The sequence below is a fragment of the Geospiza fortis genome, unplaced genomic scaffold (assembly GCF_000277835.1).
Source record: "Geospiza fortis unplaced genomic scaffold, GeoFor_1.0 scaffold53, whole genome shotgun sequence".
Lineage (NCBI taxonomy): Eukaryota > Metazoa > Chordata > Aves > Passeriformes > Thraupidae > Geospiza > Geospiza fortis.
Window position 1 is genome coordinate 6,291,853 of NW_005054305.1, and position 16,459 is coordinate 6,308,311.

General features: G+C 36.3%; 1 protein-coding gene across 1 annotated transcript in view; it reads right to left on the reverse strand.

The window, feature by feature from the left end:
- Nucleotides 1–16,459, reverse strand: part of CCDC178 (coiled-coil domain containing 178) — a 164,895-nt gene that overhangs the window by 94,814 nt on the left and 53,622 nt on the right. The window contains 5 exon segments of the mRNA XM_031066613.1: nucleotides 3,498–3,613; nucleotides 4,180–4,256; nucleotides 8,996–9,126; nucleotides 13,019–13,072; nucleotides 14,677–14,707. Coding sequence (XP_030922473.1) covers nucleotides 3,498–3,613; nucleotides 4,180–4,256; nucleotides 8,996–9,126; nucleotides 13,019–13,072; nucleotides 14,677–14,707 — 409 coding nt within the window.

The window sequence follows — 16,459 nt, forward strand, 5'->3', positions numbered from 1 at the left end:
AGTCCTACTGTTCAGTTTCATCAGTAAAATTAAATCCCAAAAAGGTACTGTAACTAAATATAAAAACCTCAGTACTTGCTTTCACTGGGTTGGAGATGTGGCATGCCTTGTGGATTGCTTAAAAGCAGTATTTTGTCAGCATAGACATCCAGATTTCAGGAAAACAAAAACAGCCCAACATTTTTGAACTGATAGGAGCTTGCATACTTAATGTTGTGTATTGTTTTCTGGTTACTTCAACTGAAAATTAAAAATGTAATTTTGTTTACTTAAGGCCATATAAGTACAAGTGCTTACTTCATCCTAAGAAAACAAAGCAGCATGTATGCTTAAGACAAATATAATCCAAACAAATATAATCTAAAACAAATATAATCCAGTGCTTATTACCATAGCTTGAAATTTGTTATTATGAGGGAAAAGAATGCATAAGGAAAAATATGAAAAGACTTCTAGGACTGGAAACTGCATCTTAAAAAAATGTAATGTCTTGTGTCTGACATTTTGCATTTAGTTCTTCAGTTCCCAAGCCCACACATCATGCAGTTGCACTTTCAGGCATGAATTACTATTTTTCAACATGCATGTTTCAGACTTGCACTAGACTTTAGATTACATGAGAACAAATTCTGGGAAACTTTGCCTGAATTCCCACATCCACCATAGAAAATACAGAAAGGAATTTATTTCAAATTAGAAGTGTATCCTTAGCAAAAACCCAAAGTATGATTAAAATATTATGAGTGACAAAACTATAATCAAAACTGGTTTGCAATCTTAGAAAGAGCCTTTGTAGAAAGAATAATAACTGTTTTTTAAAATTAGATCATTTCAATAGTTCTCACTTATGCTGGTTAAAATATAGTGAGGGTTAATTTGCTCCTAATTATTATGCATATGGCTTGTTTTTCAATGGAGAAATATAAAGCTATCCCTTAAAATTTCTATTAACCTTCCCCTTTTACATCCCTTAGAGTTTCACTCAGAGTGTTATTACTCTCATGGCACCCAACCTCTAGCTATGCCTATTCCTCATAAGGCAAGGTATGTGACTTCCCTGTGAGCCAATAAAATCAGTGGGATGGTTATTTGGGTAATTCTGCTGGCACTTCCCACAGGACAGCATGTGAGCTGATATGCAAAGACTACCCAGGAGTGTGGAGGAAAATTCAAACCTCTACCTTGTAACATGGGAGTCCCACAGATCCCTGTAACACGTTGTTGGAAGCCACTGAGTCAACTAATTAAAGACAATTTTATAGCCAGACAATTTGTTATCTGTAGTCTGCAATAACATGGAATAGCCTAAAGGGAGCAATGGCTCTCTAGCTTTTTAAAAATCTTTTATTATCATATATCTACAATTCTTGTGTTTACAGGGATATGCTGTGACAAAGCTTTTCAGTAACATTAATATTGATTAACAGTATTTTTTGAAAGTAAGAGAGGGAAACTACACTGAAAGTATTAGTGCAGCAAGACTTAAGAAATTACTAGAAGAAAAGATAACCTAAAAGATGTATAGTAAATGATAAAAGAGACCCAGTGGATTTTACCTAATACCATGATAACAAACCGCCCCCTGGATCTAAATCAGTTTTTCCATTCTTCTTAATTCAGCTTGAGAAGTATATTACCATATTTCTATAACAAACCTTTCTGAAATATGCCATTTTGTAGATTATTTCATTAGTAATACTCTCAATATCTGATGAAACAACATATCATGACTAGTTGTTAGAACCAGACATGGATTTTCTGATATATCATTCCCCAGATGGAAGATGGTTTTCTGTGAAAAAGAAAGTACTCATAGGAATACTCTGATTTGATTTGAAATGAAAAAAGATTTAAGTTCAGATAAAAATATTCTGATCAAACATTTGCAGACTAAACAGCAGGTTTTTAATCATAAATGATAAAAAGCTTATTTTATGATCTATAAAATTTAAAGTAATTTTTTTAGAGTATATTCTTCTATTTTAAGTTTCAGGCATTGTGAAAGGAGATGTTTTTCCATTAGATGAATTTCCATATGTCCTTTTATATAGCTGAGAAATTCTCATTTAATTTTAGAAGAAACATTGCTGAGCTTGGTGCAATTCCAAGATATAATGCTAAAGAAATATCAATTTATTACTGTCTTATTTTCCAGTATCATGCAACAGTCAAATATACCACAGAAAATTTGGAAAAACTATTGGAATGTAAGAGGATTTTTGACAGAAGTCTAGTGTTAATTAATAGAGTTAGGAAATTAGGATATTGCTACTATTTGAAAGGAAAAAAGAAGTCAGCACATTTTTATTTGTTAAAGCTTTGAAATTTGTTGATATTATTGATATTTGTTTGAAATATATTGATATTTAATATGTTTAGCAAAATATAAGTCTGTGTCCACCTCAATTTAAAATTTTCAAAAATACATTATCATGTGTCCAATAGCAAGTACTAATGAGGACAAATGTTAACATTTCAAGAGAGTTTTGGTCATTCAAATTGTCTTGCTCCATCTTCAAAATCCACAGTAATCACTTTTACAGTTCCTTTAATTGAAAGTACAATAATCACATTAGCAGCAGAAAATAAGCACAAGCAGGCTTGTTTCAAGGTTAAGAAAACAAGGCACAACATAATCATTCTGAACGTGATCCAACCCTCATTAGGAATTGTTATGTCAAAGAATTCTTATCTGTGTGTTTAATACAGCACATATCAGCACTGAACCAAATGGCAATATGATAGTTTGGGGACTGCACTGTCTCTGTAGAACAGGAGCTAATGAGATGCTGTGAGAGCACTTACAGAGAGCACAGTGATAAAATAGGCCTGTAAGGTATAACTTCCTCATTATACCCCAAGATTGCACCACATTCAGTAGCATGACTGCTAGTAAATCAAAAGTCACACCTTGTATTTACCTGTGATATTTGTTACCTTCATGTGTCACTGTTCTATCACTCAGCAATCCCCTCTCCTGTGGGCAGGCAGGGTCTAGGAGGTCTGCAAATCAGGAACTCACTGTTCCAGCCAAATCACACATGATGCATGCTCCTGCAAGAACCAGACACACAGATGCTTCAACTGCACATCCCTGTCAGTCCTGATCAAGAATAGATGATTTCCACCCCTCAGTGCACCACAAGAGTCACCTCACAACTTTTCTTTCTCTCTCTGTATCTGTGCTGAAGACACTAGTTTTTTATGAAGATTCTTCCCCTATCAGACCATTCTTCAACACTGTTTCCCTTCACGATGCCAACAACAAGCAACCCTAGTTTTGTCACCAAGTATCTCACATAATTTAGGGTCAGTTTGTCTCATGACAAGAGATTGTTTAATTTCCTTTAGCCCATCTATTCTCCAGGAGAGAGGGAACTTCTTGCTTGAATAAAGATGTAACTTTCTATCTCTTTCCTGTCAAGCTAATTCCAACCTTCTTTCTGTGGCAAAAAGTCATTCCATCTTTTTGTTCTTGCTTACTAGCTTTTACTCACCCTCACAAAACCTGCAAGTACCCACAAAAAGGCCATTTTATTGGACCTTTTCATAGACCTCGGACCGGGATTTTCCATCTCGTTGGTCTTTCCATTTATTACTTCATCATTCTCTTCTGCATAAGGTGTAATGGCTCATACCTGTCCATCTTCAAAATGAGATCATGAGAATGACTTGTAATTCTGACCTCCAAACTGCACTGCTCTATTTGTACTGTCATATACATTTGCACTTCTCTTTAAGCAGAAGGAACTATAACCTAACTTTATATTTTCAGTTTAGAGTTTGTTTTCCTGCTTAAATCTCTTCCTGAATCAACCAAAGCATCTGACAATGCTTTTCCCAGACTAAAAGATGCAACTTTGAGTTCCTCGAGGTTTTGTTTTCACCTTAGCCCCAAGTACATCCAGCATTACCATATATATGCACAGCCTATATAGGTAACATCTACTTTTAGTTTCTGTAGTTCAATATACTTGGAATAAGTATTCAATTGTTTTCAACTATCAAGACAGGCAGCTCTCATTTAGTATAAAAACTCACTAGAATTTGTAGAAACCCCAGATGAACTCCTGAAATGCTTCCTTTACTCTGTACTCCAGAAGTTGATGTGGGTATTTTTTTAACATCTTTCTATCCTTGGGCAGAAATTCTCTGTGTTTTTTTTATTCCTGCTTTAACTTTTCTCATATTCTGCCATCTTATCTTGGAGATTATTAAATACCATCTGAACATTTTGCTGCTTAAACATCACACCACTCATTTTTTTAATTTGAAAGAGAAGAAAAATCAATTAAATAATCAAAATATTCTGCTGTACTGTTTTTTACTCTTTGTTTACAAGTTTCATTTTTAATTTTGTTATAGACAAAGATGTTTTCTCTCAAGTAATGATGCCCCCCAAAAAAAAGAAGTTATACGACAGCTTATCAGGAATGTTTAGACCAACTTAAGATATTCTTCCTATCAATCCTTAGCCAATGACTCTATTGAGATACATAACTTCCACAGTCTTGAAAAACAGCTTGCATTTTTAGAGAATGGACTGGCTTATCACATTTAAATATTTGCTTAAATAATAATATTCTGAGACACAGAATTAGCCCATGGCCAATGCTATATTAAGTAACCACCATTTCATTATTTATTGGGACTGGAAGTTGGAGCTTTACATCATTTGTGCAGTATTTTCGTTTTGTCTCTGTCCATACCTAGTATGGTTGCTTTAATCTGTACAGAAAAAATATCTAAAGTTAAGAAATTTTCAGATGTTTTCACCTGGTACCAACATGCTGTTCTCTCAGGTTCTGCATTTCTGTTACTCAAAAAGAGAACTATATTTAAAAAAAAAGAAAAAGGCTAAAAAGCTTTTCTAAGTCATTGTCTGCAAGACAACCTAAACTAAAGCCTAGGAGGTAACGTAACTGGTGGCTGCATAATAAAGATTGCATGTACACACAAAAAAAGAGGAAACTCAGAAAACAAGCTTAAACCTACTTTTTCTAATGTTAAGGCATGGCTATGTAAACTCAATGTTATATTAACACTAAAATAAAATACGTTTTTAACTTTAAAACAAATGAACAGTCAGAGAAAGGGAAGAACCTATCGTGTAACAATGAAGCTGACCGCTCAGGAGCCATTTACACGGTCACGAAAGGAACAGCTGGGACCAATAATAAGCTGTTATCCTTCTTAGTGATTAGCTAATACTTGACAGAACAGATGTATTTAGGAGTTTTGGAACCTAGTTCTAAATTCTGGAGGTCACCAGTCTCTTAGTGAGACTCTTCAGAAAAACACATCTGCATCTAAAGAGGGGCTTGGGGAGCCATCAGAAATTACCTGGACTTCTTTTCACTAAAACACCCTTCCAGCCTTCCTAATCTTCAGTATGCCCCTATATCTTGTTTCCTGCTGTATTTCCTTTCCTTATGGAGGAAATACATACAGCAACTGATGCACATAAATGTGAGGGTCAATGCAAGCAAAGACGCTCCTCACACAAACCTTGAATTCATAGGATCTGCTCATCTTCCCTCTTACACACTAATTTAAGTGGCACCAAACTTCACTGAGATAAAGACAATTGAGGAATACACTTTGTCTTCATTCTTAACTTCAGATATGATGACGTTTTTGTCTTTCTAAAATGCAAAAACAATTTTTCAGAAATTATGAGACAGTTTCTAGATGGGATACCTGTGGTATGTAATTTCCTTTGGGTAGCATGTTAGGCTATATTTTGCAATAGAGTTCAGTTCAGTAGTAAATTTTATTGTGGAAAAGTATTTATTTAAAACAACTGTTGTTTTGAAACCGTTGTGTCAGAATTTTTATTTCACTCTAGTGGCTATTATTTGGTCTTTTTATTGCATTAATAGTAAGTAATAATAACTCAAGGAGGTTTTATTCAGAGAAAGATGGTAGGGAGTACCCACTAAGGGATAACAGGGAAAACTGAAAACAGAAGTAGGGACTAATTTACTTCAAATTTCTCTACCAGCTCAGGCTGCCAAAAAAAATGGAAATAAAAGTTAAGCCTAAATGTAAAAACAGGTATTCCATTATTCTCAGGTTTTCTAAAAAGTCAGGCAGGTTTTAAAAAAAGAAGAAAGAGTTGTTCAAATAAATAAGAATATTTGATATTGAACTATACATGTAACACAAAATGTAACAGGGAATCACTAGTAGAGCAGATTGTGTTAACATAGGTTGATGAAATGCCATGTGACATGGCCTATAACTGAAAATATTAATAGAAGAATAATAAAAGAGATAAGTCTGAAAGAATTTTTTTTTCTGAATGTTGTCATCATTAATCTTCACTAATGAAAAACAGTAAGCAATGAAAAAGCACCAGCAACACCAGACTCTTCCTCTCCTTCCTCACTTATGCACAGAGTCTGCTCTGTCAATCAGAAGGCAGAACCATGCTGCCAGTTTCCAGCATGTCACACGATGCAGAAATTCCTGTGTGCTGTGCCTTCCGCATTGAGAGAATAACAAAAAGTAACACTAGCCATTGGGATGTACAAGGTGGATGGCTGTCGTGGTTTGAGAGGAAGTAAGTTTTCTGGGATATGAAGTGGTCAGGCCAATAGGTGTTCAGATTTGAATATTGGCACCTGGTGTGGCCACTGGGGACATTGGATACGCCTCTGAGAACACAGGGGTTAAAAGCAGAGCATTCCCGGGGGAAGATCTCTTGAATTCGGGAGAGGGAAGCAGGTCAGACCTCCCCCAGCCCAGCTGTCTGCTGCTGGGCGGGGACGGGGAAGCCATGCGGCCGTGAGGTAGGCCGGGCCTTGGACAGAGATGGGGGGTGAAGAGGCCCTAAGGATGGAAGGGTGGGAGAAGCACCAGGAGGCATCGGGCAGCCCCCCCCCAGGAGAGAGAGAGAGAGAGAGAGAGAGTACAAGTGCTACCTTGAAACTTGATAACATGTGCCGGCAGCACAGCCGAGAAGGAGAAGGGGGGGTGCAGCGAGAAGGTGTCCGGCTGTTGTGGGAGTCTCTGGGCGGTCAGAGCCCGAACTTTTAACCCTTTTTTTGGACAATGAAAACTTTGCAGAACATTAACCTTTCCTAGAAGAGAGATAGAGATGAAATGGAAGAAGGAAATGTGCAAGGGTGAAGGTCTGGGCAAGTGAAAGATGTCGGGAGAGGAGAGAAGAATCTTAGGTGGGAAGAGATGATGGAGTGGCCTTAGCTGGACTCTTCTTGTTATAGCCATCCACAGAACCATGTTCCTTGTGACACAGAGACTGCATCCAGGGGGAGGTGGTGGCTCAGAGCCAAGAGGGTGTTGGTATTCCTCGGCCCCAGGGGGGGGAAATTTGGGGGGGACAGGTGTCCCAAAGGTGAGACTGCTCTTTTTGGAATGGAGCAAAGCATCCTTAAAAGGACAACCCTAGAAGCAGCTCTGGTCCATGTGCAGTGGTGAGAGCACTGGACATGAAAGGAAGAGGTCATGACGGCAGACGCTCTCCAGGCGGTGCCACGAGTGACATGGAAACACACGAGGTTTCAATGGTGTTTCCAGGGGAAGCCTGTGGCATGAGAAGGACTCCTCTCCTCTTGAGGAATTGAGAATTGATTATCCAAAGGGTGGTGATGGACTGAGAGTTGAAATTTGGGGGATGGATGTATTGAAATTTGGTGGGGGGAAGAGGAAATGTTTTTGGAAGGTTTTCATCTTCCCTGTGTGTTTTCTTTTTACTTGGAGTGTAGTTTAGTTAATAAAGATTTCTTTTCTTTATTTCTAAGTGGGAGCCTGCTTTGCTTATTCCTGGTCATATCTCACAGCAGACACCAAGGAGAAGGTATTTTCATGGGGGCACTGGCATTGTGCCAGCCTCAAACCATGACAATGGCAGAGGTGGGGGGTGGGGAATTCTTTGACTGTAGGCTTCTTCCTGTTAGGTAGGATCTCTAAAAGCAGGTTCTTGGGAAAAATGCAGGTTTCCTTATTATCTATTTCAAGTTGCAGAATTTGCAAGAAAATTTCTCTGTGAAAGAGAGATGAACATGTTTACTACATTGAAGCAGCAAATTGCTGGAATGAACTTTCAGTTCCACTTTATGTTGACATTATCCATTTCTTCTCTGAGTCTGAATGTAACGTGTCACTGATATGAAACCACTGACTACTGGCTAAAAAACTGTGAAAAATGAGGAGATTTTTTTCAGTCATGGAAATATGCCTTCAATTCTTAAAGTTCTCTAAGTTCCACTGCACACTGGGTCCCTCTGAATCACTGTGTTTGAACCAAGAGCTGGGAAAAAACATATTCTATCCCACATATTCATCTAAAAAATATAAATTGATTTTTTTTCCCCAAGTCAAGAATTTCATGGAATAATTTCTCAAAGATCTTTCAACATCAACAGTGCATAAATGAAGGAGATCATAGAAAGAGAGCTGTAGTATAATGATGTAAGAATGACTTTTTCACTACTTAGTCGCCCTGTACAATTCAACCATCTGAGCTGCTTTCTTTTGACATTGCACAGCAGGCTCACCTTTATCCTTGAAGAGCAAGCCTGCTGTGCAATCAGCATATACAGCCCTCCAAGGCTTGCATGGCCTAGAAGGCAGCCTGCATTACCCGTCGGATAGAGCCCTCAGAGACTATTTTCAGCCATCATCAGTCACAGTAAGTTCAGGTCCACATTTCTTAAGCCAAAGAAAACACAAAAAGGTGCATTGAATCCTCCATTAGTTAAGGATGCAACTGACCATGAATATTATCAGAATTCTGAAAGCAATTTCAATGACCAAAATTCAGTTTGGTAGACCGATGATTTCTCATTAATTACTTCTACAGATGTGTTTAAACTACAAGCAGTAATCACACAAAGATACTCTAAAATTATTGATGAAAACTACATATTTTCTAGAAGTGATACTGTAAAATAACCATCTTTTACAATAAAGTAAAATTACTAATTTAATTTTATTAATGTCATTAATTTTCCTTTAAAATTCATATAACAGATAGGTCTTACCTCAAATCAATGAAGATTTTTCTGTATTGTCTATCTGTTTTTGTTTCATGTTCCATAATTAATTTAGTTTTTGACATTCATTCTTTAGGTTTTCCATAGTGTGATAATTTTCAGCAATTTAACTAGGAATTTAAAAACCAACCAATCAACCAACCAACACCATCACCAGAAACAAAAGCCCATACCATGTAAATTAGGCAAGGCTAGATTTCCAAGTGCTGTGTTTTAAGCACATGCATATATGTGTAAGAATTCATTACAATATATACCCAAAGAAAGGGAAATTTTTTCAGAGAAGGCACTTAAAGCACTCAGGGAAACTGGTAAAATCACATTTATGTAAGAGAATAGCTTCACAAACCTAGTTAGGGTTCTCCAGCTTGTTGCACAGTTCTTGTATTATATATGCACAGATTTTATTGTGACACGTATTTTTGCAATTGCTTATGTTGTATGTGGATTTAGGCATATTTGTAGATCACTATCTTCAAAAAATACATGCCCCTTTTACTTTTTTCCCTTTATATAAAATTGTTGTAATTAAACCCTGGCTTGCACAGCAAAATCTTTGCTAGTGACAGCAAAGTTACAATATTTGCATGTGATTCAAGTATGGGACTATTTATTTCAGTGTGTGCAGAGTCAGTGTCTAGCTTTCAATGGTAGACTACTTAAGTACTTACAAAATAAAATGGCGTCTTAGGCTGATACCTAAACCACTTGGCTTTCAGGAAAAATCAGTATTTTGTTGCCATTGCCCAGAGCATTTTCCATTTAGTTGCCTAAATAGAGAGTTGCCTTCTTTCAGATGTCAAGTTTTTCATAACATTTTTGTCCGTACTCCACAGACAGTGGAGGATTAAAGCACAGAGAATGACTCCTTTCCTTAGCTGCAACTTGAAGTGATGCTGACATTAAGCTGCTGAAAACCTTTAAATTATAAAGTGTTTTCACTAAACTTCCTGCTCTATGGAAGAGAGGTTAAATTGCACTGTCTTACTTGTACCAAATGTGACAGATGGTCACAGGACCCAAAAAATCTGAGCATTCACAGCACAAGCAAACTCTACATTCAAGAGCAAGAGTATCTGGCAAACAAAGCTGCAGCTTCCCCACAATGAACAAGGTAAACATAAAGCACTGTAGCAGTTCAGCAGTAATAAACAGGTGGGAGTCTTCTATTTGGGTGATACTTGTAAAGTGGTCTTGCTGCATTAGATTTTGTAACCCAGACTAATGGGCTGTAAGCAGCTATCTAAATGGGTTAAATTAAGAGGGAGGAAAATACCTTTTGATTATCCTTATATATACACATATATAAACATATTAGTTAAGTGCACATATGTAGAAATACCAGATGTCAAGACCTCATCAGTAGGCAAAGACAGCTTCATAGTTTTTAAGATCAGTATTTTTAAAGTTTCTTCTTTAGTCACTGTCCCATTTTTTTTTTTTTGGAGCAGTAGTATCATGCATAGTCTAAGGATATTTTTCCTTATGAAAGGTATACCTAAAAGGTAGCTATAAAAAATAGCTAGGAATCAAAACTTTTGTAACATATTTTGGCACAGATATATGAAGTTGTGCAAGGACATCAGATTTTTAAGACCTTCAAACTTTGTAAATGTGTAATAAGTATCTGTATGGGATTAGATGAAAAGGTCAGATTTCTTGCAGAAACATAGAATCATGGGAAAGAAAATTAAGGTATCATAATTGATGTAAATTCCTATGTAACTGAGCTGCCAATAGGGAGTCTCCAGTTCCTGAGGAAAAGTTTTAGGCTTGGTACCAGGAGAGGCTGATGCAAAGTGATGCCCTGTCATATACAGGATTTCTGTATGATCTGTCCTGGCCTTAAACTTTGCAAACCTGAGATGATTCATATATTGTGTCCAGATATAAACATGCACATAAACATGCCATGCCATGTTTTGTACCAAAGATTCAGGTTCATGTTTGAGCTCTGTTGGAACAAAACTGTCAATTAAGAAGAATTTAGCATCTTTGACTTCCTGTGCTTTTCTCAGGACTTTTTAACCAGGACAAGCAAATCCTGAAAATGTTGGATTCTGAACATATGGAATGCTAGCCATTGAGTCAGTGCAACCTGGTACCTATTACAGAAGAGAGAATTCACCCTCAGCTTTTAGAATAAACAAACAAGAATGGTGAGATACTCTACAGTCCGTGATCCAAATATCAATTGGCTGAATATCTGCACTTAATGGCTTGCTATAGGGGATAACAGTCCACTGTCCTGCCTAAGCTGAACAAGTGCCTTGGCACTTGGTCATTCAGCTGTTCAATACATGTACAATATTCTTCATTTCTGCTAGTTCCTGAACAAGATCACTTGTGTTTTATGAGGTAGAATTCATATGCTGTTAACAAGGTACTTAGCTTTTTGACATCTAAACGTCAGCTGACCAAACTAAGTCCCTCCAAATTCAATGGTATGATGCAGTAGCCTCCTCCTTGTGGTTCAGCTTGACTTAAAATAGGCAAACAATGAAGCACTGGGTGAATTGCTTGGTCAATTGAAAGCTGGAGAGTCTATATTGCACCTGTAAGGAAAATCCTATAAAATCATAGCCATTCCTTCCATAACATCGTGTAAGCTACACACCAGCTTTAATGAGACAATGTCTTAATCACAGAAGAGCAATAACATCTCTGCATACAACTTCAAAAAACTTCTGAAAACCAAAAGACCATGATTAGAGGAATCATATAATATAATCCTGCACAACTAGTGGTAAGAGTTATTGTTAAAAAAACCAGCCCCTTTTATAAAACTTTAATTTCTACAATCAAGGAACTGTATCAGGCTCTAAAAATGCAATGTTTAAGGTATCCAAGTGCTGTTACCAGTTCAGAGCTCTACAAATCTCATAAAATAGGCTCTGTACATTGCTTTATTCCACTTAGCAGTCCTGTGTTCCTCCAGAACACAAACTCAAATATTACTCAAGTAAATAATGGATGTAGTTATTTAGAGTTACTAGGAGAGACAGCATTAAAAACAACAATTAAAAAAAAGTATAGGAAATGAATGCCCTGAAAAACATTGTAGAATTACTGCTTATCTGCATGCTGACTCATCAGTCATTCCCAGATGTTCTAAGATCTCCTGGTAAACCTGCAGTTTGGTAGAGCATCACCTTTAACAGAGAGGGGTACATAAACTTCCTCTTCCCTGTCAAATTTAGAAACCTGTGTGAATCAATGAACTTCTCCATGCTTAATTTAAGATTCTGTGATATATAAGAAGTCTTGGAATTTTCCCATAGAAATTACAGGATTCCTAAAAGCTATTCTGAACAACATGAAAGCTTTTATTGTTTTATATATGTATGTACATGATTCATCTCTGATGTTGCAATATCTAACAAGTTAATACAAGATGGAAATAAAAGAGTAATAAAAATTAACAGAATCTTAGGGAAAAATGGTTGTTTCTTCTAATAACATGTTTATACAAAGCACAATGTTCAATAATGAAATTCAGTAATTCCCTTTCATGGATTATAGTTTAGCAAGTGATACAGCAGATACGAGCCATCATTTACAAGAAGATGCCATCTGCTGAGCAAACATGCAATCAGCAGGCACTTCCTATTACACTGGAATCTTTTTTGTCCTTTATTGATTTTCTCCCTTGCATTTCTAAAGCCCCTCAAGCAATCTGAGCCAGTGCAGCAAATGAAGAAAGCAAAGGACTTCTCAATGACCCCAATATCAATTCTGCTTTGTGCTTCACGCTGTCTCAAGGCTATGGACCTCATAGGTTAGCTCAAAAGAGACAGAAAATAGTACATAAAGTGTGTGTATGTATATAGTTCCAAGGCAACTCTGCAGAAATGACAGCCTAACCTGCGAGATTAAACACACTTCAAAAAAGCATTACAACATTAAACATACTTCAATGCGAGCATTAAATTATTCACCCCTACACCATTTAATTGTTGCTTCATAATACTACTCTTTTTTTGTTTCACTTATTCAGTTTGCTTCTGCTCTTTATCTGCTTCATGTACACTCTGATGCAAATAGGAGACCTTCTGAAAAATGTATGCATAAATAGATGTGTTAGTATTCAAAGTTATTGTCCTACATCTATAGATGTCAGAAAAAAGCATTAGTCATTAAATACTTTCACAGTTACCATTCCTAAGCCTCTTTTGGTTTTCCCTTCCATACTTATTTTCGCATCATGTAGGTTTATATACTGTATGTTTTGAATTATAAAGTCCACTTTAAAATAGAAAATACTTCTGCTGCTTCATAAAACATTTTTCATCTTGCAGAAAAACAAATTAAATAAAGTTCTGAAGTCAAAATATATATTTGAAAGAGCTTCCATGAAACAAAATAGAAGTTTATTAATTGTTATAACTACCTCATGCAAAATACACCTAAGGACAGCTAACAAGAAGAGGAAGGAAAAAAATAATATATTACAATATCTCATGTTTCTCTTTTTCATTAATCCAGTTTATTATTAATTGGCATATCAAGAAAAACGGTTCTTGTCTATTGTGTAATTTCATTTGCATCATTAACACGAGCACCAAATATTAAATGGAAGAAACTATGATTAATACACGTAGTAAGGAAAATTTTGCATAAATAAATATGCTTAAATGAATTGCATAATATTGATACTATTCAAAGTTTAAAATTCCATGTAAAAATATAAAAAATATTAAAATAGGTATCCATATTTCCATTCTCCTTATACAAGGAGAAAGTTCTCCCTGGAAATTACCACTATCTTTTGGATATCATTTGCATACAAATCTGCTTGTGCAAACTCTCTCCAAGCTTTTAACACAGAATCAAATACACAGGTGTAGACCATGATGTATAACCCTTACCACACCTCTCTAGGTTTCCACAAAACTAATGATGTGATCTTTGTCACATTGTTTCTACTTAGTTTCAGGTGGGGAAGGGCTAACAACATTAGTCACTGCCATTAATGCCTTGTTTTGAAAATACTATTAGGTATTAGAAGAATCTTCTTTTTTTTTAATTTTTCAATTTGACTTATTAAGTCTGCATTAAAAATAAACTACCACATAATCCATTATCTGAACTCAAGCCATTCAACATCCCCCATCTCTCATCCAAAAGTGAGGAAGTATTGCTGCATGCAGATTATGCCAAGAACCCTTCAAACAGAGTAACACTAAAAACCTTAAGATGATATTCCATGACAAGCTTTGTACTAGCAGCTGGATAACAGAACTACAAACCTACAGACTGATTCTGAAAAAAACCCACCCTCTCTAATTATACAGCAGAAATTGTTGTGTCTGGGCTTTGAGAAAAAATAAAAAATACTGTATCTAAACTCAATAGGCTCAATAGATGCTGATACTTCAATGTTCTCTAACAAGTACATGGCTCACAGAAAACTCCTTGTCTTAATTAATAGCTAGTTTTTCTACTCTGCTTCACTTATGACATAAGACTGAAAACAAATTAAATTTTTCCCACATTTCCTGTTGCTTTCAGAGCCAATTCACAAAAAAAGAAAAGGAACAAGCACCTGCCTAAGAAAAAGACATTCCAAAACTCTAAAGATCAGAGTCTAAAGAGTTGGGTGTTTTAACAATGACAAAAAAATGCTAGTGACTGGTCTGGACTCTACTACTTTTACTTCATGGCTGTGTTGAAATGTATCTTCATTTCTAAATCAGCTACTGGTGTCCCTCAGTCTCTTCAATGCTCTTCCTATCTTCATAGATTCATAGAATGTTAATGGACCTTAAGGATCACCTAGTCCCAACCTTCTATTTTCAAAATATAGTGGTTGGTGGCAAACATATCCTTTTTCAGTTTTAAACCATGGTCTACAAACATAGTTATGCTTACTGCGAGTCTTTCAAGCAGGAAAGACAGCATCATTTCTGAATTCCTATAGAATGGTGCAATATTAGGTAAAGGTACAGATGTGACAATCTGGTTAGCAGATGGAATGGACATCTGCCATCTGAATGGATGGAATGGATTCCCAGAAAATCACTAACATTTCTTGGTCTCTTTTGCATTAGAAGATCCCCTTTGGCTGTCTCAGAATAGAGTTTTATCTAAACTGCTCTGCACTTTGACCATCACTAGTAAATGATAGCTTTTGTACTTTCCACAGCCTTTGACATCATTATTAAATGTAGTTCTAACAGGAAGAAAAAGCCTCTTGACAGCAAGGATATGAATGTTGTCTAACACAGAGAAATAAGGCTTTGGAAGAAAAATAGGAGAAAAAGTCTGAAAAAACATCTTGAGAACAAAATTTACTTCCAATTAGGAAAGTGTTCTCTATTTTTTGTCTGTAAAAGGAAAAACAATGGGCTGAAAATTCCACGAAGGATCTAGCTCAATAATCCAGTGAAGACAAAGGAGCCTTTTAGTTTCAATGAGTAATCAAAAAAGAATAAGTATTGAATCAAAAAGGGAGGAAGAAGATATTTGGAATCAAACCTATCATGCTGTGTCAGCCAGGCTTAGAAGTGTTCCTTTCAGCCTTCTCTAAAACAAAGCCTGAGAATCAGAGGGAAGTTGTGCATCAATCACAAATACATGTGATGGAGATCTTGTGCATCACATGGCTTAGAAGAGGAACATTCAACATTTTCTGCTAATGTCTTGGACAAACAGAAATTCCAGGATCTCTCTTAGGGCTCATCTTTCTATAAATGGGACATGTAGGCATCAGATTCTAGTCTGAGTTCTTGCACAGTTCAGAGTCACAGAATGGAAGAGAACAAGTTTTGCAATGAAAGCAAATGGAGATTGTCACAGTTCAGAAGAAAATAAAAAAGGTTCAGGCTTCTCTCCAAAAATGGGGAGAATAAAAATCTTGGAAGGGCTTCTGGTCATCACAGTAAATACCATATTCTGTTCTAATGCAAAATAGCTTTTGACAGCTCTCAGAGTAAATCTCTCCTATCTGAGACCACTGCAAAAGGACCCAAATGGGGTTCTGACTCAAGGACTTATAGTAAAAGACTGAAATGCCTCCCTCCAGTTTTGTCTTGTTCTTCTGATCCCATAAGATGTTAGAATCCATCAGAACACTCATAGCATAGCTGTATTAATTTCAGGATGAACAGGAAGGAGCAATGGAGGCAAAAAATCCTTTATTACATAATGTTAAGTGCGGGAGAATCAATAGTAAATATATTTCTTCCAGAGGAATTATAGGTCTCCTTTATAGGACGAAAGTGCTGATGAATCTCAATGACACCCACCTACCAACTGTGAGAAGTCTTTCAGGATGTCTTTCTTACACACTGGTGTGCTAACAGTGCATCAGAGGAGATCTTTTCCAGTCATTAGAAGGAGTTTGGATGAGAAAAAAAGTATTTAATTTTACTGTTTATCTAGTATCAAGTTTTATACAAGAAAAAGGCCATGCTTTTACATTGTGCAAGGGCTCTGTA